The sequence below is a fragment of the Saccopteryx bilineata genome, chromosome 3 (assembly GCF_036850765.1).
Source record: "Saccopteryx bilineata isolate mSacBil1 chromosome 3, mSacBil1_pri_phased_curated, whole genome shotgun sequence".
In the NCBI taxonomy this organism is placed as follows: domain Eukaryota; kingdom Metazoa; phylum Chordata; class Mammalia; order Chiroptera; family Emballonuridae; genus Saccopteryx; species Saccopteryx bilineata.
In genome coordinates, this window is record NC_089492.1 from 247,601,239 (window position 1) to 247,625,734 (window position 24,496).

Here is a 24,496-nt window from a genome sequence, read left to right on the forward strand (position 1 = left end):
GCCATTTATATTTTCCGACTCAGGGACTTAAAACCAGTGTTCAGGATTCTGGTTGCTTGGGTTTGGTGATTGTTTTTATAGTTTCACTTTTTATTTTTTCTGGCAAAGGCCATTAGTAAATTGAGGTTCTAGAAGCTGGGAATGGACATTATCAGATGGCTGAAGCAGAGTGTTCCAAAGGTTTTGGGACTTCTTCCTGGCTTAGCGGGTGTCTCCTCGTGTCAGTGTCCCTGACCAGTAGGCCGGCACGTTATAGAGATCACAAGGGTACTGAAGGCTAGGGTCCTGCCCTCCTGGGGCCCATATACTGGGTGGAGCTCTCCTGTACGCTCTGAGAGGGGTGCCCTGTGGAGGAAGATGCCAGCACAGGGATGAGGGCAGCTGACCCCACCCCCCATCAACCTCAGGGACTCTGAAAACATCTCTGTTCTTTATCAGCATGGAGACCCTTAAGTGCTTTTCTTGTCTTCTGTACCCCTTTCAGTAGGGTGCAACATTAAATCCCAGGACCAGACCTCCCTCAAGCAACCCAGAATGTCAGCACCAGCTCCCCACTTGGGACAGAAAGGCCTGGGCTTGTGTGTGACTCGAGCCATAGCGAGTCTGGGATGTGGGGTGGACCACAGGGTCTGGGGTCAGCCAGGGAGTGAGCTCTGCACAGCTTGGAGGGTTTGGACCCCAAGGCTGAGGGTGGAGAGAGGACACATTTTCTTCATACCCCCCAGCTCTTTTGTCCCTGAAGGTGCTGCCCTGGTCACTCCTGGTGGGCAGGAGAGAGACGAGCTGAGAACATAGTACTGAAAAACACAGCTCTGGCCACGGCCCAGCCTGGTTGGGCCTCAGTCCCTCATCTGCAAAATGGGCAGCTGGGTGACGACCTCACGGGCTCCTCCTGGGTTGGCTGGAACAGCCCTGCAGCTGTTCCGTGGATCCCGTTCTGACCCCGAGCCCTGGGCTCAGGTGTTCGGAAGGTGGCCAGCCCCTCAGGCAGCCTTTGGTAAGCGCCACCGCATGCACACTGCTCTCCTGAGACCAGGCACAAAGATGGGAAACCCTCAGCTACTGCAGGTAGGGAGGTGGCTAATAGCCAGGGACCACTCGACAACTTTCCTAACAAAGAATTAGAGGCACAGTGTGGTCTTGGGGCTAATTTACAGATTTTGGGTCTAAATGGAGTGACTGTACTTTCGGAACCTGTGTTGCATTTTGGCCTCGGTGTCACAAAGGAACCAGGAGACCAGGCATTGCCCCACCCTCTGCCCCAGCCCCTCAGGCAGGTTTTACTCTGGTTCTGTGCAATAGCCAGTGCCAAAAAGGAGATAATAGTTCCACCTAATTGTTTTCTCTCAGTAAAGATTTAGGTGTGTGGGTCATGTCAGGTGGGAACCTTTTGGGAACTTTTTTGAAAGTGAGTCCTATTAGAATGAGGCTGAAACTGCAGGGGCTTCCAGCCAGGTGCAGAGGGAGGGAGTGCACGGCCCGTCCGAGGTGCCGTGTCCCACAGACCCCATGGACGCCGGTTCCCCGGGGCCACCGGAGTCCCTAGGATGGTCTGTGCCACCCATCGTGGGAGGCACAGCATCCCCCTGCTGATCACACAGTTCGAGCTCGGTGCCTCTGAGCAGAGACCCCAGGAAGATGGGCGGCTCAGCTGCTGGTCAGAGCACCCAGGGGCGGGGCAAGGAGAGAGTGGGCCACTCACGGGACTTTCCTGAGAGGCCTCCTGGCGTGGGATGGCCAGGCTCCCGTGTGGTTAGGGGGTGGAGGACAGGCCCCACGGCTGGGGAACCTGCCCTGTCAGCCACGTCGCTGACAGATCTGTCCTGAAGTCTAGATGGCTGTCCCCCTGTGTTCTGGTGAGAGCACTGTGCGGCTGCAGACAGCCCCAAGAAGGAGCACCTCTGACGAGGTGTCCGGGAAGGCAGCGGCGGGCCCCAGCCCCTGCTGGTCGCCAGGGGACTTGCCAAGTTAGTGCGGACCCTGCACAGAGCACAGAGCTGACACCAGGAGGGTAGGGCCCGATCCAAGGTCCACATCAGGAGAGCCCATCATTGTTCCTGACTGGATTAGACCCCTCTACCCGAGGTCTGGGGTGCTCACGTGGAGACCAGGGCAAGGGGTGTTTCCTTGTGGATGTGGCCAGTCCCATGGCTGCACTGAGAACTCCTCCATGTCTCCAGGTGCCTGTACCTGTGCAGCAGTGCTGACAGCAGAGGAAGGGTAGCATCTGGCTAGTGGTCACAAGCAGTCCAGTGCCTTGGGCTGGGAGGCAGGCACTAACTAGGAGAAGGGAGGACCATGTCACCCGAGTCTCCAAAACCGTGCCTCCAAGTTGGCCTGCCCTCTGTGAAAGGCTGATACTGTGATTTGAAAACTCTCCCAAAACCCGATTTTTAGCACTTACCCCCCCCCCCCCCAGGATTTATGTGTGGCCTTGGGCAAGTCTCTAGCCTCCTTGGTCCTCCAGCTTATTTGTGAAATGGGGACATGTCACTGGCCCTCCAGGGTCTTTGCTTCTGAAGGGGGAGGACCCAGTGGGCATAGCTCCTCCAGGGAAGCGGCCATGCTGGCTGTTTGGGAGGCTCCTGAAGGGGACTAGGGTCAGGAACAGCAGATGGCGTACCCTGGGCCTCCCTGAGGGGCTGCACACCGCAGGGGTGGGCACCCTACTTGTCATTGCCCCGGGCTTCGGCCTGCCCCAGGCCAGCCCCCTTCATTGCCCAGAGGTACAGGTCACTCTCCTGGGTGGGAGAGGCAGCAGGAGGCAACAGCTGCAGCCCCTGGAAGATCTCTCCCCTCCTCTCTCTCTCTCTCTCTCTCTCTCTCTCTCTCTCTCTCTAGGAGTGGGCTGCCTGGGACGGGGTGAGCTTCCCTGTTCCAGGCCAGCACAGGTAGGGCCGAGATTTGTAAGGGCGTTTTATAGCTGCACATCAGGCTTAGATGGGGTCCTCGAAGCACTGCTGTGCTGTGGTGCTTAGACAGCGGCGTTAAGGGCTCTGGCATTTGTTCTGCTCCTGACACCCCAGGTCAGTATGCACCTCTGAGGACTGGCAGCCCTGCAGAGCCATCCCTTCGTCTGAGCCTCACAGGGCCCTGTCTGGCTGGGAGCTCTCTCCCCCGTCGGCGAGCGCGGCAGTCTGGCCGAGGGCTGCCGGCTTTCAGTCTCAGCCCTGCTGGCAGCACAGCTGCTTGAGACTGTCGCCCTGCTTCTGTGCCTCAGTTGGTTAATCTTGAAAGTGGGGACAGTAATGAGGTGATCGTGATGATTAAGTTTTGGTGATAAAAAGCACATAGCACAGCCTGGCACAGAATAAGCATTGTTATTTGTGTAGTTTGTCCAAAGTCACCCGCAAGTGACTGAACCAGGGTGCTGACCTCCTCCATGTTCTGACCCCAAATCCATGATTCTGCTCACTTCCCTGTGACAGTTCTGTAAAGCAGGCCTGGCCCTTGCATGTCCCCTGAGTCTGCCACTGCTTGCTCGAGGGCAGGCACTCATCCCCACCCTATCAGGCACAGGGAATGCTGGCTTAAGGGAGCTGGCCGCCTAAGTGTCCCCATGCACTGTCCTTCCCTGCCCACCCTGACTGCAGGCCTTGCTCATTGCCAGCCAGCCTGGTGCTGCTCTTGTCATTGTCCACACCCTCTCTGGACATTCTTCTAGACTCCAGGCCCCTCTGTGGGTGACCAAGCAGAGGAGGTGGCCCCAAGGCATTGAAGTTTGGCTGATGGTCCCGGGCTGAAGAACGCGCCCTCAGCCTGATACAGGCTCTGACTCTGTAGCTGTGGCTCTCGAGCCTCCCGTTCCCCCCTCCCCCTGGCCTCTCAGGTGTGTGGCGTGGGGGGCGAGCTCTAGAGGCTACCAGAGCCATGTTTAAACCCAGTTGTGTCAGTTGCTGACTGTGACTTTGCGCAAATCTTTACCCCTTATACTCAGTCTCCTCTTCTGTGGGACAGGGGTAATACCAGCCTCGTGACATTGTGGTAAGGACCAAACCAGAGACTGTATATAAGGCATGCTATAGCTCTGGCCAGTTGGCTCAGTGGTAGAGCATTGGCCCTGCGTGTGGATGTCCCAGCTTCTTTTCCCGGTCAGGGCACACAGGAGAAGTGACCATCTGCTTCTCCACCCCTCCCCCTTTCCTCCTCCCTCCTCCCTCTCTTTCTCTCTCTTCCCCTCCAGCAACCATGGCTCGGTTGGTTCCAGCGAATTGGCCCTGGATGCTGAGGATGGCCCCAGATGAGCAGATCATTGCCCCATGGGGGGGCTTCCTGGGTGGATTCCAGTCAGGGCATATGTGGGAGTCTGTCTCTGCCTCCCCTCCTCTCACTTAAACTAACAAATAGGTGCTGTGTGTTCAGTAAAAACCAGCTAATTGCCTGACCTGTGGTGGCGCAGTGGGATAAAGCGTCGACTTGGAACACTGAGGTCGCCAGTTCGAAACCTTGGGCTTGCCTGGTCAAGGCACATATGGGAGTTGATGCTTCCTGCTCCTCCCCTTTCTCTCTCTCTCTGTCTCTCTCTCTCAACTCCTCTCTCTCTAAAAAATCAATAAATAAAATATTTAAAAAAAAAAAAAAACAGCTAATTCTGGCTATTCCTTTGCCATCAAGTCCACCAACTTCTTTCGGATTCTCTTACGAGGCCAGAGCTTAAGCTACAGCCAGGCTCGTTTTACTTTCTACTCTTTCACTTCTTCATGCCTTCATTGATCGATCCAGCACCTGGTCTGTGCCAGCGGGGGCAGGGGGCAGAGGGCTGTGCAGGTCACTAAGTCACAGTTCCCATCTTCAGAAGGCACTTGGAGTCCAGTAGGAGAGATGGCCATGTGGCATAATCGCAGTCCACTGTGCTGTGGGCAGAGAAGGCGGAAAGTTACAGGGCATTATGGGAGTTAACCCCAAGGGTGGGGCAGGAAGGCATCACAGAGGAGTTGCTGTCTGAACGGGGTTTTAGTGGAATTGTAGGAGCCCGCCAAGTGGAGAAAGGAGGCAAGACACGTTCCTGTCAAGAAAATAGTATTGAAAAGAGAGTCAGGCTTGTTTGTGACAGGGGGTGAACCAGGTGAAAGGCATCTTGTGACCCGCCCCACTCTGCCTCAGTGGGTTATACTGAGCTGGGCTGGGACTCCTGGGAGTTTCCAGTTCTGCCTGGACTCGCAAACAGAACAGTGATTCCTTCTGAGGGAGGGTAGAAATGTTCTCCTCCTGCTCCTAGCTCTGTGCCTGTTGAGGGCCCCACATGCTGACACCTAGATTAGGCAACTTGATTTGGGGGAGGGGGAATAACCCAGACTTGGGGCCAGGTGGGGCGTCTGTACAGCTGCAGGTCAAGCTTTTCAGGAGCATTTCTTCCCCTTCCACATTTGGCCCTGGCCCCGCCGCCCAGCCTGCCCACAGTTTCTTCCTCAGAGTGCCCCAGGTGGCTGGCCCTCGCCAGCCAGATCTGTTACTGAGTCGTTCCCTTTACCTGCCTGCGACCTAAGGGGCAGCTGCCTATCCGTGCTGTGTGCTCAGAGAAGTGAGCAGCTTGCTTGCTGTCTGTGTGCTTTTGAGAGAACCATCTTGAAGCCCCTGAAGATGTGTTTAAAGTTGTGACTGTCCCTCTGTGCTGGCTTGTCATTGTGATCCCATCACTTGATTCCCACCCTCCTTCCACCTTTTTAAAAACAAATGTATTATTTTTTTCTCATCGGATTCTTTTCACAGACTAACCCTTTCGCTTATATTCTGTCTGTTTGTTTTCCCTCCCTCTTCTCTCTCCGGTTCCCCTTCTCCTTCTCATAGACTGACCCTTGGTTATCGTTGCAGAATTACGGCAGCGGCATGAGACCACCACCCAACTCCCTCGGCCCCGCCATGCCCGGGATTAACATGTAAGGCAGAAATGACCGGCCAGCGGCTCAGAGCCCATGGCTTTCCCCACCGTCTACTGTCCTGGAAGACTGTGATTCACGCCGTTACTGGCAGCTCTCTGGGCCTCAGTCTCCTCAGCAGTTCTGTGCTGAGACCTCACCCCATACGGTACTTCATGTGCCCAGCACAGGTCTCAGCCTGTCACGTGGCATAGCTCACCTAATCTCCATAACAACCCTGTATGGGGTTGCTGTTATCTCCCATTTACAGATGAGGTGACTGAGGCACAGAAAGGTGAAGTCACATGCCCAGGCTCACACAGCATAAAGTGGAAAGGTCAAGATTGGAACCCTGTTCTAGGGCTTCAGCGTTTTTTAACCCCTTTGTGGTGATAGATCCCTAGGAAATTTTATGTACTTCACATGTTTCTCATATAATTTATAGTTTGTAGATTTCTACCCAAGGAACTAGCTGTTAGGACCCCAGAACCAGATGGTTTCTAAGGCCGTGGGCTGGTACAAAGGACTTCCTATTAGTCATTTTAGCCCTCTTGTTCTGCCCCTACTGGCACCATCTCCTGGGATTGACGGCACCTTTTTCATTGTCTTCATCTCTGTCTTCCTCTGTCAGGGGCCCGGGAGCTGGCAGACCCTGGCCCAATCCTAACAGTGCTAACTCAGTGAGTACCAGGTCGGGTGGGTGGTATTTGCCAGGGAGGGGGTTCCTGTTCCCAGGTTGGAGGTGTGTCAACAGGGAGGGGAGATGGAACAGGACTCTTATCTGTTGCCTCCAAGGAGAAGCCCACCTGTAGACGGGGGCTTAGGAGTAACATGTGGGGCCATCATGGGCTTGGTGCCCACCCAGCCCAGCCCACTGCTCTGCAGAAACTGATGTGTGAGCTGAGACTTGGCTCAGAGAGCACTGTTCACGTAGAGACTTCTGCAGGACCAGCTTCCAGCGCTCAGAGGAAGGGGCCGGGAAGGGGCCAAGCACAGACAGTCCAGTGGTGGAGCAAAGTTTCCACTTCCCTCCTCTCTGGAACTGGGGACTCCCCAAGGCTCCCTGCAGGGCTCCCGGGATCATTTCGTTGTAGGAGCTGGATTTTGCTCACACCCCGGCCCTCCTAGGGAAACTAACCAGTTGGCTCAGTGGGGCCCACAGCCTGTCCCATCAAGAGTAGGATCATGTCCCCAAGTGGGTTTGGGAGCCAAAAAGTGCTGCTTATTGGAAGAAGTGACTCTGACACATGGCTCCCCCACCTCTTATTTCTAGATTCCATACTCCTCCTCATCACCCGGTACCTATGTGGTAAGTGTGTGTGGGCTTTGGGTGGTGTTGCATTTCTAGCCACTTGTGACTAAGGGTGCAAGAGAACTACTCAGGGGTCCCTCTCTTTCCCTTTCAAAACACATTTTGAGCACAGATTCTAACTGTGCTAGAATTTATTGTCAACGTTCAGGTATTTGTACCTCCTGGTGGCCCAGAAATTTCCAAACAAGACCCAGAATTGGGATCCCCATCTTGGGAGCTGACCAGTGGTTTGGTTGGCTTCCACCACAGTTTTATGGTTTCACTAGTCGTCATGTGTGTTAGCACAGACCAGTACACACATACACATTTATACGGCTGCCTCAGTTTAAAGAAAGCGGGGAAATCTCAGTCAGGTCCCATGGGGCTTACACTCGGGTTCTGTGTGACTGACGGAGGGTTAGCGAGAGCTGAGTGCCAGGCTGGGCCCAGGTGAGCACGTGCGGCTGTCGTGCCTAGAGCTCGGTGGCCTCACACCGTGTTCACCACTGTGGGTTCTGATGCCAGTTTTTATCTTGTCTCCAGGGCCCCCCTGGCGGAGGTGGCCCACCAGGAACACCCATCATGCCTAGTCCTGCAGGTAAGAGGGCTTGGGGAGAGGGTGCTTTTGGAGGCATAGAGTCCTAGAGGGCACAGGTGCAGAGCCGAAGCTTGCTAGCCACTTCTGAGCAGCATAGCCTCCACCAATTACCTTGGCATCGGATTTGAGGGGCACGAGGCCCCTGGTGCCATGAAACCAGTGTGTGGCCTCAGCCCAGTCACTTCTCATCTCTGGTTAAAGGGTGAGCAGAGCAGAGAAGTCTGGGCACAAGGTGCCTCTGGCCTTGGCTCCCACTGGTCAGAGAGAAGCACCCTGTCTTGGGGGTGGTTTTTCCAGGTGACTGAGAAGGGGCTTTTGAGTTCTAGCAGCCTGGGACCAGGACTCTACACATGGGTTCCAGTCTCCTGTTAGGAGATCCCTTCTCCTTTTTTTAAACCAAAGGAAGGCATGCACGCACTCCCAGCCTCACAATTGTGTTTCGTTCCCAGCTAAGAATATCGTACCACGACTAGAAGGGATTCAACACGAAATCCTTACCCACCCCAAAAATAAAAAGTGAGAGGTGGTTGGATTTCTGCCTGAGGAATATGGGGCCTGCTCCAGATATAAACACGTTAGCTGATTTCCTGGGGAGACGGCTCTGGCTAATTGGGGAGGCGGAGGGCCCTCTCCCCCTCCTCAGCTCCCTGTAGCAGGGAGGCTGCTCACTGCGGCTGCCGTGGTCTCCGGCTCCCGCTCTGACTCCCTCTTTCTGCTGCTGCATTTTTATGAGCTGCATGACCTACATTCAGACTGGGTCACATTAAACCACTCCATATGCTAATGTGTCTGCAGCCCCCTCCCTTCCTCTCCCTCTGCCCCGTTAGCTTGGCAGGGTGGCCCCCGGGTAATACATGACGTTTCTCTTTCCATGATTTGATTAGAACCACTGGGCAGGGTTGGGGGGAGCGTAGGTGGTGATCTGACTGTCCCCGCATTGTCCCAGCCAGTGACCAGATTGGGTTTGGGGTGGGGAGACGAGACTTTGCACCTGTAATCCTCTGCCTCGTCCATATTGCTGTCCAGACACCCTGAAATTCTTCGTTTCAGGGTTGAGTGGTTTTCACAGTTGAATTTTCTGTGATTAAAAACTTTGTGAATCTTCATTAAATACAAATTAGCCAGAAAATGGCGGTACTTAAAGAAAATTTTAGGTGATAAAATACAAAAGAATGGGTTCAAGTGCCATGAGTTTGTTTTAATTAAGAAATGAATTAATCACCCCGACTTGCGGGTTTCCACTATTCTACAGATTCAACAAATTCCAGTGACAACATCTACACAATGATTAATCCGGTGCCACCTGGAGGCAGCCGGTCCAACGTAAGTCTGCTTTCTAATAATTTACATATCAGATACCATAACAAATCATAATTAACTTCATCAGCTGAGGGGAAAGCAAGTTTAATTGATTTCAGCCATTTGTTACCAAAGATGAATCAAGTAAACCGTCAGAAAAGTGATTAACTCTTGGGCACCTCAGTTCCCATCTCATAGCTGCCAGGGGTTGGGGGGAGGGGAGGAGGCAGCTCCCTCTCTCTGGTCACTGTGGGTCCCTGTGTGGGGTGTCGGTGTGGGAGAGCGCCAGGCTGGAGGTAGGGTTGGGCCGGGCACTGCTCAGCTGGCTGTGCCACCTGGGCAGTCAGTCCTCCACCCTCTCGGATCTGCTTCCTGGACACAGGCTAAGAGTGAGGCCACAACAGGAGCACAGGGCCCATTTGGGGACTTCCTGCCCTGGCCGTCGCCTCCTTGGGGAGCCCTGTGACCCCCACACCTGTGGCCTTGCTGCCTCTCTTCAAGCCATTTCCTCATCAAGAAACTACTCCCTCCCTTCTTGGCAGCGTTCCCACCTTCAGTCATGTTGCAGCTCAGATTCTACCTTTCTGATCACCACTCCCTGTCCTCTGTCCCATGTCACTTGGGACTTGACTGTGCAGCTATAGCCTGTCTCCATCTCTCAGCTGGGAGCTCCCTGAGGACAGTGCTGGTCCGTCTCACCTCCAGACAACCCGTCCACATCAGCCTGGAAGGTGAACCCGACCAGCCTTGCCCTCGGGAGCTCAGGGTTTGGAAAAGAGGCCGCAGTGTGACCAAATCAAAAGTCTGTGGACTGCAGAGCCATAGATGGGGTGGGGGCCCCAAAACAGTGTGTGGCTTTTTGGGGATGCTCTATATGGTTTTGTTGGTTCACTTTTTAATGTGTTACTTAAACCACCCATGTGTCAAAGCCTGATCATGAGTGGCCCCATGCTGGTCTCTGCACGTTTAAGCTGCTTGTGGCCTCTGGTGAGGGTCTTTGGACTGTCTCCTAGGGTGTCAAGAGGGGCTGTAACCAGAGTCATGTGACTGAGTGGGATGGGAACAGCACCTCACACCTGATGGCCCACCCCTCCCCTTTACGGCGCACCCAGCACCTCCCAGGACCCCTACCTCATCACCCCTAGTTTTTACTAGGCTGACCAGCCATGCACGTTTTAGCTCTCAAAGCCCTCTGTCCCAGGAAATGACTTCCCAGGACGCAGAAAGTTCTGGCTTATGGCAGTACATGCAGAGAGTTCGGCGGGAAAGTGTAAGACCTGAACAACAGCCCTAAGGACAGGGACTGGGCACACTATGTAGTGTCACATGGAAATGGCATTGGTCACCCTCCTCTCACGGTCACGGTCGCCATGCTCCTGACCGCAGACTCCGTTACTGGATCACCCACATTGCATGCTCCCAGGGTTGCGACTCAAGTGTGCTGCAGTCCCCGGGCACTGACGCATCCCCTTAAATCTGCAGACAAACTGCCATGCTGCGTGTCGAGATAGGCAGGTTGTATTTTTCATGTTGTGAGTATTGTGCTCATGAGTTCTAAGAGTTCAGGTGATGAAAATGCACACAGTTTCAGCACCAGTATGACCCAGACATTACCAGGAAAAAAAAAGACAAATAACCGTGTTGTTTTAACGACAGGTGGGAGGACACATACAGCTGAATTAGGGAGGTGGATGAGCAGGCCGGACGGTACTACCGGTATGCTGCAGAGAAGAGGGGGTATGGAGGGGGTCGTGGTGTGAAGGCGCATTGGAGACGGACTTGCACGAGCCTAAGAGGAGACAGGCACATCTTTCTGAATCAAAAGTTTGTTTTCATCCTCCAAAAAGACACCAAAGTTCAGTCAAAAATAGCAACTGCTGCGTTCACTTGGGCAAACTCCTTGAAGGAACATCATCACCGTGCCAGCCCCTTAATCGCTCCCTGAACTGAGGAGGTTCCAGTTCCAGATTCAGAGGCTACATACGGCGAAGTCCTCTAGGTCCATAGGAGGGGAGCTTTGATGGTATGTGTTGGTCCTTAGCAGTATAGAGTTAATTCTGTCAGATCTCGCCAGCAATCAGGTGAGCTTCCCACAATATGTCAAGTGGTATATCCAGTCATGGCAAGGCCCTGGCTGGGAGCTCGGTGGGTTGGAACATCGCCCCAAGGCGCGGAGGCTGCGGGTTTGGTCCCCGGTCAGGGCACACACAGGAGCAGATCTATGTTCCTGTCTCCCTCTCTCCCAGTCTCTCTCACTAAAATCAATAAATTTAAAATTTTTTTTAATTATAAAAAAAAAATGCTGGCAACAAAAACAGGTCTTTCAGGTCTTAGATATAAAGGTTGTTCTTCTCTTGTCCAAATACAAACTTAGACTTTGCTCATTTATCTGAAGACAGTTAAGTTGCAAATTTCATTTACAAATGTACATGTAAACATCTTACCTGCTCGATGTCCCATACACCTTGTCCCCTGCACTGTTACAAAGGAGTGTGATTTGCTTACCTGTGGTACCAGGCTATCCTAATGAAAGTTTTCGGTCACTTGTCAATTTCCTCAAAACATGCAGAAGCACTTAATGAGATTTTAGACTGCAGAAATCGAAAGCCTCAGACCTGAGCCCACGAGGTGGCCATCATAGTTTCTGGCCATAGGAATGATGTCCCAGTGTTGGCCTACTGTGATGTCCTTCTCTAATTTGGAAATAGGTTGAAATGAGAATGGAGGAAGGAATTACACTGAAATAGAAATGTATATGCCATGTCTCCACAACTGTTTGATGGCTCTTTAAAGAGGCCACGAAGAGCCTAGGTGAGGAAGAGTGGACCGCACCTGAATTGTTCAGTTGTGGGTGGAGAGGGGGTGGGGGTTGCCACAAACCCTCATACGGCCAAAGGACTGCTTTTTGGAAATGAGACTGCTTGAGAACTCAAAAAATGTCACCCTATGTGAAGCCACATTAAATAAGATTTTCTCAATATCATTATTAAAACTAACTTAATTGGAATCCAGGTTGGATCTCACAAGTTCAGATTACCTTTCTACTTTAAAACCTTTTTTTCCTTTTTTTTTATTAAGCAAGAGAGAGAGGGACAGGAAGGGAGAAAGATGAGAAGGATCACCTTAGTTGCTCATGGATTACTTTCTCTATTTGCCGGGGGGGGGGGGGAGGCTGCAGCCAAGCCAGTGACCCCTTGCTCAAGCCAGCAACCTTTGGCTTCAAGCCAGTGACCATGGAGTTATGTCTGTGGTCCCACGCTCAAGCCGGCAATCGTGTGCTCAAGCTGGATAAGCCCATGCTCAAGCCTGTGACCTCGAGGTTCAAACCTGGGTCCTCAGCATCCCAGGCCGACGTCCTCTCCACTACGCCACCACCTGGTCAGGCAAAGCCATTTTCCCTGAGCCTGCCTGACCTGTGAATAAGAGAAGCAGCTGCTACAAGTTGATGCTTCTCACTCCTCCACCTCTAAAATAGGTAAATAAATCTTTAAAAAACAAGCAAAGATACAGGCTTCTTAATTTAATTGACATGTAAAATATAGAATTGTAAATAAGCTGGAAGAATCTTGAATTTAAAAAAAACAAACAAACTAAAAACCATTTTCCCTGAAAAGGACAGGTTTGATTTCTAATGACATCCAGTGTGCTTCAGAATGTTTTGAAACAGTGGACCTCTGAGACAGGGACAGCTCACCTGGTGAGTTTACAGACACAGCGGACCCGGCTGAGTGGAGTTGGACTGCTTCTGTATACCAGGACGCAAAGGGAACTCAGGGCAGACCCTGCACCTGAATGGCAGAGCTGAAGCTCTAAAACAGAAGAAACATGGGAGTAAATCCTCATGACCTGGGTCAAGCCAAGCCGTCTTAGCTACAGCACCAAAAGTACAAGTGACAAAAGAAAAAAGTAGATGCATTGGACTTTATCACATTTAAAACTTTCTGTGTGTCAGAGAACACTGTCACCTGCAGAGTGGAAAAAGATACTTGCAAACCATACAGCTGATAAGGGACTTGAATCTAAAATATGTAAAGAGCGCTTAAAACTCAATAACTGAAAAAAAAAACCCCAATTAAAAAAATAGGCCAAGGGTCTGCATAGCGATATCTCCAAAGAAGAATAATGAAGGCCCTGGCCGGTTGGCTCAGTCGTAGAGCGTCGGTCTGGTGTACGGGAGTCCCGGGTTCGATTCCCGGTCAGGGCACACAGGAGAAGCGCCCATCTGCTTCTCCACCTCTCCCCCTCTCCTTCCTCTCCATCTCTCTCTTCCCCTCCGGCAGCCAAGGCTCCATTGGAGCAAAGTTGGCCCGGGCACTGGGGATGGCTCTGTGGCTCCTGCCTCAGGCGCTAGAATGGCTCTGATTACGGCAGAGCGACGCCCCCTGGTGGGCATGCCGGGTGGATCCTGGTCGGGCGCATGCAGGAGTCTGTCTGACTGCCTCCCCATTTCCAACTTCAGAAAGAAAAAAAAAAGAAGAAGAAGAATGAAATGGGGCTCAGCATTATTAGTTATTAGGGAAATGCAAATGAAAACAACAATGAGATACCACCTCATACCCAGTAGGATGGCTCTAATAGGAAAGACGAAGATAGCAAGTTTGGCGGGGATGGGAAGAAATTGGAGCCCTAACACTTTACCACTGGGAATGTCAAGTGGTGCAGCTGCTTTGGCAAGCAGTTAGACAGTTCTTAGAAAGGTTAGTCACCATATGACCCTGCAGTTCCACTCCTCGTTGTCTACCCCAGAGAAAGGAAAACATGTTTTCATAATGATTGTACACAAATATTCATAAACATTATTCATAATGACCAAAAAGTAGATACTGTTCTGCCTTGAGGGTGTGAGAGGAGCCCCACCAGAGTGGAAGCTCGCTCAGGTCAGGACTGTGGTGCTGCTGGGCTTGTGAGCCCGTGAGCACAACACAGAGGGCTAAGGCCACTCAGCCGCCATGCTCTGTGCTTCTTTCTCAGTTCCCCATGGGTCCAGGTTCGGACGGCCCGATGGGCGGCATGGGCGGCATGGAGCCACACCACATGAATGGATCGTTAGGTAAGTCTGCTGCTCCCGCCCTGTCCAGACTCCTTTCTTCGCCTCAGCTGGCTCAGCGAGGCCTGGTCCACAGCCCTGGCCTCGGTGGGGCCCACAGAAAGATCCTGAGAGATCCTACCAGGGTAGAAAATTCTCAGCGCAGAAATAGTGTGGGATTTGGGTGGAAGGATCTGGATGCCCCTCCACAGAAGAGTGGGCAAGAAACTGAATAGGATTCTTTTCTTCCAGGGTCAGGTGACATAGATGGACTTCCAAAAGTGAGTGTATATTTGATGTCTCCTCCCTGAGAGCACCCCCCCTACCCCACCTGAACCCCCCCCCAAAGCCTCTCTCCCAGTCTGGCTGGACAGGTTGCGGGGCCCCGGGGCTCACTTCCTCTGTTCTCCCTGCAGAATTCTCCTAACAACATAAGTGGCATTAGCAATCCTCCAGGCACCCCTCGAGACGACGGCGAGCTAGGAGGGAACTTCCTCCACTCCTTCCAGAACGACAATGTAAGTGTGCCTGCTGCCACCCTTGTTTCATCCCTGGGCCATCATCTGATCCTCTGAGGTCTGGGATTTATTTATTGAACAAATTTTAGAGCCTTCTGGCCAAAACTTGCCCCCTGGGCCTGGCTCCCAGCCGCCATGTTGTGGGCCTTTCACTGGTGTTATTTTTCCACACAGTTCAGAGCCCTAACCTTGCCCGTTGCATGGCCCTGACCACTGCCACCTGGGTCTGACCACTGGCGGGTCCTTCTGGAGGCATCTGTGTGCAGGCACAATGCCTTCGGCACTGATTAAGCTGATGTCACTGGAAAAGCCCTGGGTCCGTTTCTATCTGTCCTGGTGACGGAGACTGACTTCCTGGGATGTCACTGCAGAGGGGCTGGCCATCTACTTTTCCATATTGGGCTTCTGTTCACAATCTTGCTTGAAGAAACAGCCCCATGGTTAAGCAGATTTGAGAACCTCAGACTGGCTGCCACCCCAGGGCACCCTGGCTCACCATTCCCCAGTTCTCTGCAGTCCTGTGCCCCGACTTCAGGAAAGCTGCCAGCCCCGCAGCTGCTTCTTCAGCTGGAAAAGGGGTGATTTGTGGAGGGACAAGGGGCAGGGAATGAGTCCGCCTCCAGAGTTCCTGACAGACACGGGCTGAGTCCAAGAGGTGGGCGCAGGTGGGCAGCCCCCAGCCCACCCAGTGGCACCCAGTCTCAGCCCAGCCAAGCACCCAGACTGGTCCCACCTGCCTCTGTGCAATCAGATCTTCATCAGGTTCCCACTCCCCGGCCCTCACAACCCCCCTCTCTGCTTCTCCCCTTCCAGTATTCTCCAAGCATGACGATGAGTGTGTGATTACCCCCTCCTCTTCTCCGAGATGCTGAGAGAGCCGGCATTGCAGGCGGGAAGATGCCAGAAATTATGCAAGAAGAAGTGAGGTGTCATTACCCAGGAGCTGGGGGAGGGGCATCTCCCAGCTCCCCCTCCACCCCCACCCTCCTCTCCACTCCCCCCACCTTTTCCAATTTTAGTTTCATGCAATAAAAAGGCCGAACTTTTTATTCCATAAAACATGAAGGACAGAACTCAAAAATATATTTCAAGTCAATGACCAGGAAAAGCCCACCCCTTGCCCTTTCCCAAAAGGACCTTTTATGTACATGACACTTTTTTGTTGTTTATTGTTTGGGGGTTTTACCGTTGTTGGGATTTTTTTTTATTTGTTTTCAGGGGGTTTTTTTGGGGGGGAAATTTTTAAAAAAGGAAGCTTCTATCAAGCCCCCACTTCATCCCACCCCAACCAACCTCTTTGCTTTCTTCATTTAAAAAAGGAAAAAAAGGACAAAAAATAACAAGCCCTGCTGTCTGTCCCCAAGCCCTTCCACCGGGAAAGCTAGTCTAGGTGTGAGCTCTCACGCTGTCTTTGTAGCCACCTAAAAATAATAATAATAATGATGATAATAATAAACTGGGCAGTTTACAATCAGTGGTTTCTTTCAAAAGGCCTTTTTGGGAAAGAAAAAAGGAAGTCACCCTTTTCCACTTGGGGTTTTTGGCTTGTGCAGATGGACAGGGGAGGGGCCTGGGACCTGTTCTGTTTTTGTTTTTGTTTTGCCTAATTTTTCGTGGCCAAGGTGGCTGGCAACAGCGGCTGCACGACTTGGACCCCAGAGTTGCCCCGCCCCCATCTGCGGCAGGAGGGGCCGAGCCACCTGACGGCTTTCCGGACCCCACCAGGGCGGAGCCTCGCTGCAACCCCGTGGTGTGCACTGTTCCCAGGATTGCTTCTCCGTCTCTCCTGGACCGCCCCCGCCCCTCCAGCCCCCTCCTCAGCCCCCACCCCAGTCTTCCCGGCGAGAATTCTGCCAGCTGAGTGGTGACTCCGAGTGGAGTGGGGGAGGCCAACCCCCGACAGGATGGCTATGACCTGGGACATGGAAACTGTGACTTCCGCGTCCTCGTCCCCATGGCCCTTGCATCGTCCTTGTGTGTGCTGGCAGTGTAGGGCTGGGGTTTGGGTTTTCTTTTGTTTTGTTTTTTTCTTGATTCTTCCTCCTTTTTCAAAGACAGGATATTGACCAGAATTGCTCTGCATATGCTTGGAACTGGACGGAAAGACTTTGGAATAGTTGTGGGGGTGGGGTGGGGGGCACACCAACCACTGAACAGACGTGCTGTTTCCGGTCCTGTTTTTATTTTCAAAAACCAACACGTGACAGTGGAGCCTGCCCCTCTCAGGAGGGGTGACTCAGCCTCCCTCACCTCAGCACTCCCCGCGGAAACCTCTGTGTCTGGCCCTGGAGACACCCGAATTCTCTGTACATTTACTCTCCCCGCTGCCCCGTAGCTGGTCTTTGTCTCTCCCCCTTTCTGATCCATGGATATCATATTATGTGAGATATCATCTGCCTGAAAAAAGACTTTGTGCGGATTATTGGGAACATTGTAGCTGTTTCTGTGTTTTTTCTTACCTTGTAGTCTGGTTCTGAATTAAGAGAGGAAAAAAAAAAGTAATTATGATACATTGTAGTTTGTGTACGATATATGTTGATAACGTTTTATTAAAGGGACATCTTTTTTCCGCAGCCCTTCCTGACATGTTTGGGGGAACCTGGGTGGGAGTTTATTATACTGATTGCAAAATGCAAGGCGCAAGGCGACGGGTTAGGCACAGAGTTTTTGTTCCCGGCATATAACAAGATTTTGTTTTGTGTTCAAGGCATCTGCCTTCTTTTCCTGGGCATGTTAATTCTGCATTTTCTGTGAAGAGTCGCAGTGGCCTTGGGGGACAGTGGGTTGGGAGGGAGGGCATCAGTGTCACTTCAGATATTTGGGGGCATTCTGAAATCTAGTTTCGGTTTCCTGCCTTGCAAACACATTTTGGCTTGCCAGACGTTATTTTCCTGTAAGCAGAGAGGTTCCTGGTGGCCTGTGTTTTCCATCACGAGGCAGTATCAGCGAGCATGGCCCTGTGGGCTGCACCACACCCTGCTTTCTCCCGGTGGAACTGCCTTCCCTGATCGGGGGTGCTGGGCCAGCAGGAGGTTGGTTGGTTGTTGTTTTTCTTTAACCTCCAAGGCAAGGGGAAGTTCTTGAAAGATTTTCATAGTACAAGTTTGATGTGGGTTTTAGAAAACCAGCCGAAGCAGCACCCCAGAAGATGGCTGCGTTGGCTGGAAAGATGTGGGGACACAGTCCTCGCTGTCACTCAGGCAAGAGTGTTGAGAGTGGGGGTGAGGCGAGCTGTGGTGGACGCCAATTTGAATTTAGAGAGTGAAACTTTCTGTTTCCTGGAGCTGTGGGACCTCATTCCAGGCCTGCAGCAGGAGGTATCTGAGCATAGTGTGTGTGGACTCTGTCCTCTTGTAAGATCTGAGGGGCCAGACAGCAAATCGCCGGTTTCAGATCTTGAGTTGCCACTACTGTGTGGTCATGGACAGGTTAGTTTCTATCTCTGTGCTCAGTTTCCCCATCTGCAAAGTGGGGGTAGTGGGGCAGGCCAGTGGTGGTACAGTGGATAGAGCATCAGCCTGGGATGCTGAGGTCCCAGGTTCGAAACCCAAGGTCACCAGCTGGAGCGTCAGATAATTGAAATGATCCCCTGGTCACTGGTTTAAGCCTAAATTTTACTAGCTTGCTGGCTTGAAGTCCAGGGTCACTGGCTTGGGCAAGGGAATCACTTGCTCCTCTGGAGCCCCTCAACCCCCCAGTCAAGGCACATATGAGAAGCAATCAATGAACAATTCAAGTGCCACAACTATGAGTTGATGCTTCTCATCTCCCTTCCTGTCTGTCTCATAAGGTGGGCTCATGGTTTGTCTACTTCATGGGGTTATTGTGAGGATAAGTGAACATTTGTAATAGAATAGTGCCTTGCATGGAGTAAGAGCGGTAGTGTTAGCTAGATGTCAGTGGTGTGTGAACTCCTTTGGGGAGAGTCCCGATGGTTGTGATGGGGTGCAGTTGCGAGGGTCTAGATCAATTTTGTACATTCCTTCATCTTAGAACAGGTTTTCTAGGCTCTTCCCAGCACAGACACTTTTAAACTATTAGAAAAACCTCACTGTGGGACAGATGAGCTCCAGCTTTGGCTGAGCTACACTCACAGCTCTGAAGAGACTGTGCCACGTGCCAGCCAACCCAGTGCTGGACAAAGGAGATGGTAGAGATGATGGGCAAACATCCCTCAGTGCCCTTGCTGCCTCCTGTGCTCCCAGAGCAGCACTCGGGACGGCAGCAGTGGTTGGGGCCCTGAGCTGGAAGGGATCCCAGGTCATGGGGGAGAGGACAGCCTGTAAGAACCTGCTGTCTGCCTCGCTGCCCCCTCTGCATGGGAGCCGAGAACATCCAGTGCCCTTCCGTACCGCCCCCAGCAGTCCCTGGAGAGGCTATTCAGCGTCGGCCGCATGAGGGGCAGATCTTTGAGGACAGGACTGGCTCCTGTTCCCCAGATGTTTACACTGCCCTGCGCAGGCCTGATTGGGAGACAGGAGGCCAGGCCAGCTCCTGAGTGAGGCAGGAGAAAGGGGAGGCCATTGCTGGCCTTTCATAGAGGGGGCTTTAGCCACCCTTGACACTTGGGCAGGAGTGGAGGAGCCAGGCAAAATGCCCACCCTCAGCAGCTGCTCTGATAGAGTCATCATTGTCCACAGAGGTTCACTCAAGAGACAGCCAGCCTGGGAGTTTGGAGTGGAGGCTGGGCCTGGGTCAGAAAGGAGACCCCGGCCTTCTCCCTCCTGTCTGGGCACCCGTCCCTGGAACCAGAAAAAGAACCTTGAGGCAAACCAGCTGACTCCAGCAAGGGGTGAGGGGCAGAAGCTGCCAAGGGGCAGAGCCAGAGCAGGACGCCTGTCGGCTGGGCTGGCACTGGTGCTGACAACCTGATGCCCTGGGTAACTGAGAAACCCCTGCCTCTGGCCTCTGCTGTCCCATGCGGTTTCCACAGGGTCCAGGACCACACCCTGGGCTTCTGTGAGGGTTTTGCCCTGAATTGAGTGGAGCTGGTCTCTTGGAATTCTGGGGCTCCCCTGGGCTGGGCTGGGCTAGGGGTGATAGATAGGTGTGTCCTACTCTGCTCTGCCCTGGGCTCATTGGACACGAGCACTAGGAGCACTGGACACAGGAGACCAGACTAGGGTGGTGGGTGTTGAAAGTTAGAGGGTCCATTTTGTCCAGCGCTGGTGCAACAACCTCTGTTCCAGTTGCCTGTGGAGGCCAGTCCTTGGCATCTGTTACCTGGACATTCAGCCACCTTGGTTTCCTGCCTCCATCTCAGCCCTTCCGCTGCCACAAAGATCTAACTCACTTCTGAGCATCCCACGCTCTTCCAACCAGTCACTCATGTATTTATGGTACACCTATTATGTGCCAGGGACTGTCCTGGCCCCAGGGATACAGCAGTGAATAAATGCATGGAAGGATGGAGATGCCTGTCCTGGGCAGGCTGCAGGACGAGCGGGTTGAGGTGATGCTCCATCCTGGAAGGTTAACTTTGAGTTGCTTGTGCGAAGGATAGCCAGGTGAAGATGTCGAGTAGGCAGTCTGGGCAGGAGACACACTTTGGGAGGGAGTTGTTGGTATTTGGAAGGTCTTGAAAGCCACCAGCCTGGCTGAGATCATCTGGAGAGGGAATGGACAAGGGCCCAAGAAGTCTCCACGATAAGAGAGCTGAGAAATAGAAACCAGCAAAGGAGGCAGAGAGAGCAGGATAGAAGGTGCCCTGGAGACCCAAGTGAAAAAAACCAGAGTGCAGAGGGCCTAGTGCGGCCCAGAGGCCCAGGACAGCCGGCCTGCCATGCCAGGACGCAGTCCACGTTCACTCCATTCAGACTCTGCCAGGCCGGCCCCGTAGGCCCCTCAGCACTTCATGATCCAACCATGTAGAATGACATACGGATTGTTGCCTCCCCCCCCCCAGGGGCCTTTGTTCTAATGTCTGCCCCTACATCGGGTTGGCAGCACCTCGAAGCCAGGGACCATGTGTGAGTGTTCTTTGTCCCCGGAATCACCCAGCATGTGCTCAGTGAGTATTCACGGAGTAACTTGATGTCTGCTGAGTAGTCAGCCCTGCACCCCTCCCCACCGCATGCTGTCACCTGGAGGTAAGTGCTCAGGTTTGGGGAAAGAGGTGGCCTTTGTAGCTCCCTGCTTCTGCTGATATGACTGGGAGCTCCCCGAAGTCAGGGACCATGTCTCTCATTCTGTACCTCTGACGCCCAGTGTAAGGCCTGGCACACACTAGGTACTTATAAAATGGGCCGAATTGTTGGACTGTCCCTAGAGGAGGTCTAAAGTGGGGAACCTCAGAGCTGAGTCCCTGATCCTGACCTGTTCTCAGGTTTCATTCATCATCACCCAGCTGGGGATGAGACGTGTGTGTGTGTGTGTGTGTGTGTGTGTGCGCGCGCGCGCGCGCGCGCGCCTTCACCCTGTGCTGAGGATTTAGGTCCTACTGTGTGATATGCCCTGATGCAGGTAGCCCCTGTGAACCATAGATTGAGAAGTGGGTTAGAAGTTCAGTAGGGGGACGCCTGATCAGGTGGTGGTGCAATGGATAGAGCATCGGCCTGGGACACAGAGGACCTAGGTTTGAAACCACTGAGGTCGCCGGCTTAAGCCCCAGCTCATCCAGCTTAAGCGTGGGCTCACCAGTTTGAACATGGAGTTGCTGGCTTGAGTGTGGGATCGTAGACATCACCCCATGGTCGCTGGCTTGAGCCCAAAGGTCACTGGCTTGAGCAAGGGGTCACTGGCTCAGCCATAGTCCCCCCTGTCAAGGCACATATGAGAAAGCAATCAATGAACAACGAAGGTGCTGCAGCAAAGAATTGATGCTTCTCATCTCTCTCCCTTCCTGTTTGTCTCTATCTTCTCTTTCTTGCTTTAAAAATAATCAGTGGGAGACGGACACTGGGCCATTTAATTTCTGGCCTCAAATCTCTACAGGTCAGTTTCCTGGCTGGGAGGACACATAAGGTGTGGGGATCCAGAAGGCAGATCTGGGACCTTTGGGTTTAAGTTACAGAGTGACATTCCTCCCAGAGCTGCCAAAGGATAAACCAGGTGAACAGAGAGGAAGCACCTCATTGCTAGGGGCGGGGGGATAAGGGAGTGTATGGGTTGGATGGGCAGTGTTGGTTCCTCGGACCCGAGAGGGACAGAGCTGGGGTTAGAGCCAACTCACTCTGACCTCTCTCTCAGCTTTTTGGCTGTTTTGGTCAACCTCTAAAAACTATGACTTGAATTCCTTCCTTTGCAGAGAAGAGAGGGCTGGTTGAAGGCAAGGGGGTGAGGGATGGGGACACAGGTTCTGATAATGGTGCTCCAGCAGGACTTCCCTGACCAATCCCTTCTCCATTCCAGCTGCTGTTCCCCTAGCGGCCTTCCCAGCCTGCTCCCACGCTTTATTCAGTGTCCACTCAAATGCCACCTTCCCACAGAGGCCCTCATTGACCTCGGTTACCTAATAGAGCACTCCCTGCCCCCAATGCTGGTGGCTTGCAGTTTTGTCCCTTCCTGGGCATTGCCCTGGGCCCCAGGGAAAATGCCTAACCCAGAGGTTCGCCTCCTCCTGGCTGGTGGCCAGTGAGTAGTGGCTGATACAGGAACCTCATGGCCCCACCGCTTGGCCTCAACGTGGGACAACTTTGAAGGACCACCCAGCTCCAAGTTCTAGGATCAGCTGTAGCCTCAGCTTCTTTCTTCCTCTGCCCAGTGTCTCCCTCCTCCCCCCTCACTTGCTTACAGGTCTCTGGAGAGTGCTCCCATATAAACCTGCCACAGCCATCCTTCTCAGTCTGTTCCAGGGAGCCCTGTCAAAGACACTCTGCTCCCCTTCTTCACCGTCTTCCCAAGTGAGGCTGTGAGTGTGGTGAGAGCTCTATACCCAGGTGTGCAGCATGCCCACCACATACTAGATGCTCACAAACACTCAGGATCAATGATCCAAGAGCCTGATAACTAATGACCCTCAGGTGAGGGTTGGGCACCAGGACTGCTCTGTCACAAGGATGCATCTCTGGAGGTTCCCAGACGTTACTGGGTCTGTATGAGGGTGGTCTTCCAGCGGCCAAGCTGTAGGCCCCATGTGTCATGGTGATTTGGATGTTGTCTAAGGGAAGACAGTCTGAGACACTCAGGTCACAGGCATGTTTTAAGGGATTTTCTGCTGCAAAAAGGAAGCAGGGCAACGCTGTGTAGAAGCTGAGGTACCCTGGCCTGCTCCTCTGCCAGCTCTGGGCTTGCAGCCGAGGGACAGAGCTCAGAAGTCACAGAGCCTCTTGCAAGCCCCTGCCTGAGGTCCAGCCTGCATCAGCCCGGGGAGAGCAGCCCACAGAGAAAGCCTGCCTTCCCATGGCATCTGAAATGCTCCAGACCCAGCTACTTGAAACCTCTTGGTCAAATTCAGTTCATTAATCTAAATGTAGGGGAAACCTGAAAGGGAGGTGCCACATTCCATTTTGCAGATGAGGAAACGGAGGATCTGGGAGGGAAGCTGGAATATAGGAGGCTCTTACAGGTGGCTTCCCCTAGTTCAAGATTATAATTCTCTTTACACTGCTGGAGATGAACTATGGAAACTTCTACTGGATCAACAAGACAAGTCTGGCCAAACGAGAATTGGTTCCTGTATGTTCGCAATGGCAGTGTCAAAATTCTGGTTCCCCAAAGTCTGTGGCTTAGAAGCCCAAGTCCCTGTAAGTGGATTTTAATACCAATAGTGTGACCTGTCCCTCCACTGGCCCCACAGTCCCTCTGCTTCCTCCCCCAGACTCACTCACTAGTTAAGTAGTCTGTTCTCAGGCCTTAACACCGAACAGTCTCAAAAATCATCCTGTATTTCGTCCCTTTCTGGGTTTGAGGAGTTAAGAAATGTAAGAAGGTGGTGATGAGGTAGGTGGTGGGCATGTGGGGTTTGGGGAAGTGGGCACATCTCTGTGGAGGGGGCAGCTGTCATCACCTGAGCTTTCCAGCTCTTCACACTACACCATGCGGTCTCTTGAGCCCGTTTACTCACCTGTGTGGGAGGCTAATAACCACTAGTCCCGCTGGCCTCACCCTGTAGCTCAACTGTGAGGGGCTTGAGGTGAGAGTGCAGTGGGCGCCGGACTCTACAGCTGAGGTCGAAGGTCCAAAGAGGACACACCATGACCAGCCATTAGGGCTGCCCTCACCCAGAGTGGGCTGGGATGAGGACACGCCTGCCTTGCGACAATGGCCACCTTCAAGAGCAGTCCTCAAGCTGCAAGGTCACATCATCTGCTGACCGTTCTTTACCTGAAGCCTCTGTTCCACAGGCTCAAGACTCAGGCTCACGTTGCTCACTCCCCACTCTTCCACCGGTCACCAAGGGGCTGCAGCCTCTCGGCCTGGCTTCAAGCCATCACCACCACTCACCCAAGAATTACTGCAGTGGCCTCCAGCTGGGCCCTGTGCCGCTGCCCTTGGTCACTCTGCCAACTCATCCTCCACACGCCACCAGTGTTGGTTTTTTTTAATCCCTTTGACTCAGCAATTCTGCTAGGAATTTATCCAATGGCTATGCTAGCAAAAGTACTCTAAGATACATGAACGAGGATGCTCATTGCAGCATTATTTGTAACAGCTAACAAACTGAAAATAACCTGAATGTCCATCAATAGCTACTACTGCAGCTGCTCAAAACAAGGCAGCTCACATGTGCTGATGTGGCAAGATCCTGCGATCCCAAAGTAGCAGGTGAAACAGAAAGGTGTAGCAGAGCCTAGAACTAGGACCACACTAAGTAAAGTACATTATTATACGTATACACTTTAATGGCACTATATAAGAAGATGCTAAGCTGTGGTTACCCACAGGGAATAGGGCTAAGGATTGCCCTATTGGGTGGGGTGACTTCACCTTTTATAGTAACTTTTGACTTCTTTAAATTTTCACTATTTA

General features: G+C 52.7%; 1 protein-coding gene across 4 annotated transcripts in view; it reads left to right on the top strand.

Annotated features, from left to right (window-relative positions):
• The window catches only part of SSBP3 (single stranded DNA binding protein 3), a 168,063-nt gene extending 150,906 nt beyond the window's left edge, over positions 1–17,157 (top strand). For 2 of the 4 annotated variants that reach the window (XM_066269104.1, XM_066269107.1), the window contains 9 exons: positions 5,788–5,876; positions 6,487–6,535; positions 7,129–7,164; positions 7,690–7,744; positions 8,997–9,067; positions 14,015–14,093; positions 14,322–14,350; positions 14,486–14,587; positions 15,401–17,157. In XM_066269104.1, coding sequence (XP_066125201.1) covers positions 5,788–5,876; positions 6,487–6,535; positions 7,129–7,164; positions 7,690–7,744; positions 8,997–9,067; positions 14,015–14,093; positions 14,322–14,350; positions 14,486–14,587; positions 15,401–15,430 — 540 coding nt within the window. In that variant the 3' untranslated portion in view covers positions 15,431–17,157. The remainder of the gene's footprint in view (positions 1–5,787; positions 5,877–6,486; positions 6,536–7,128; positions 7,165–7,689; positions 7,745–8,996; positions 9,068–14,014; positions 14,094–14,321; positions 14,351–14,485; positions 14,588–15,400) is intronic. The other 2 variants (XM_066269106.1, XM_066269108.1) reach the window with 1 other exon arrangement.
• The last annotated feature ends 7,339 nt before the right edge of the window (positions 17,158–24,496 follow it).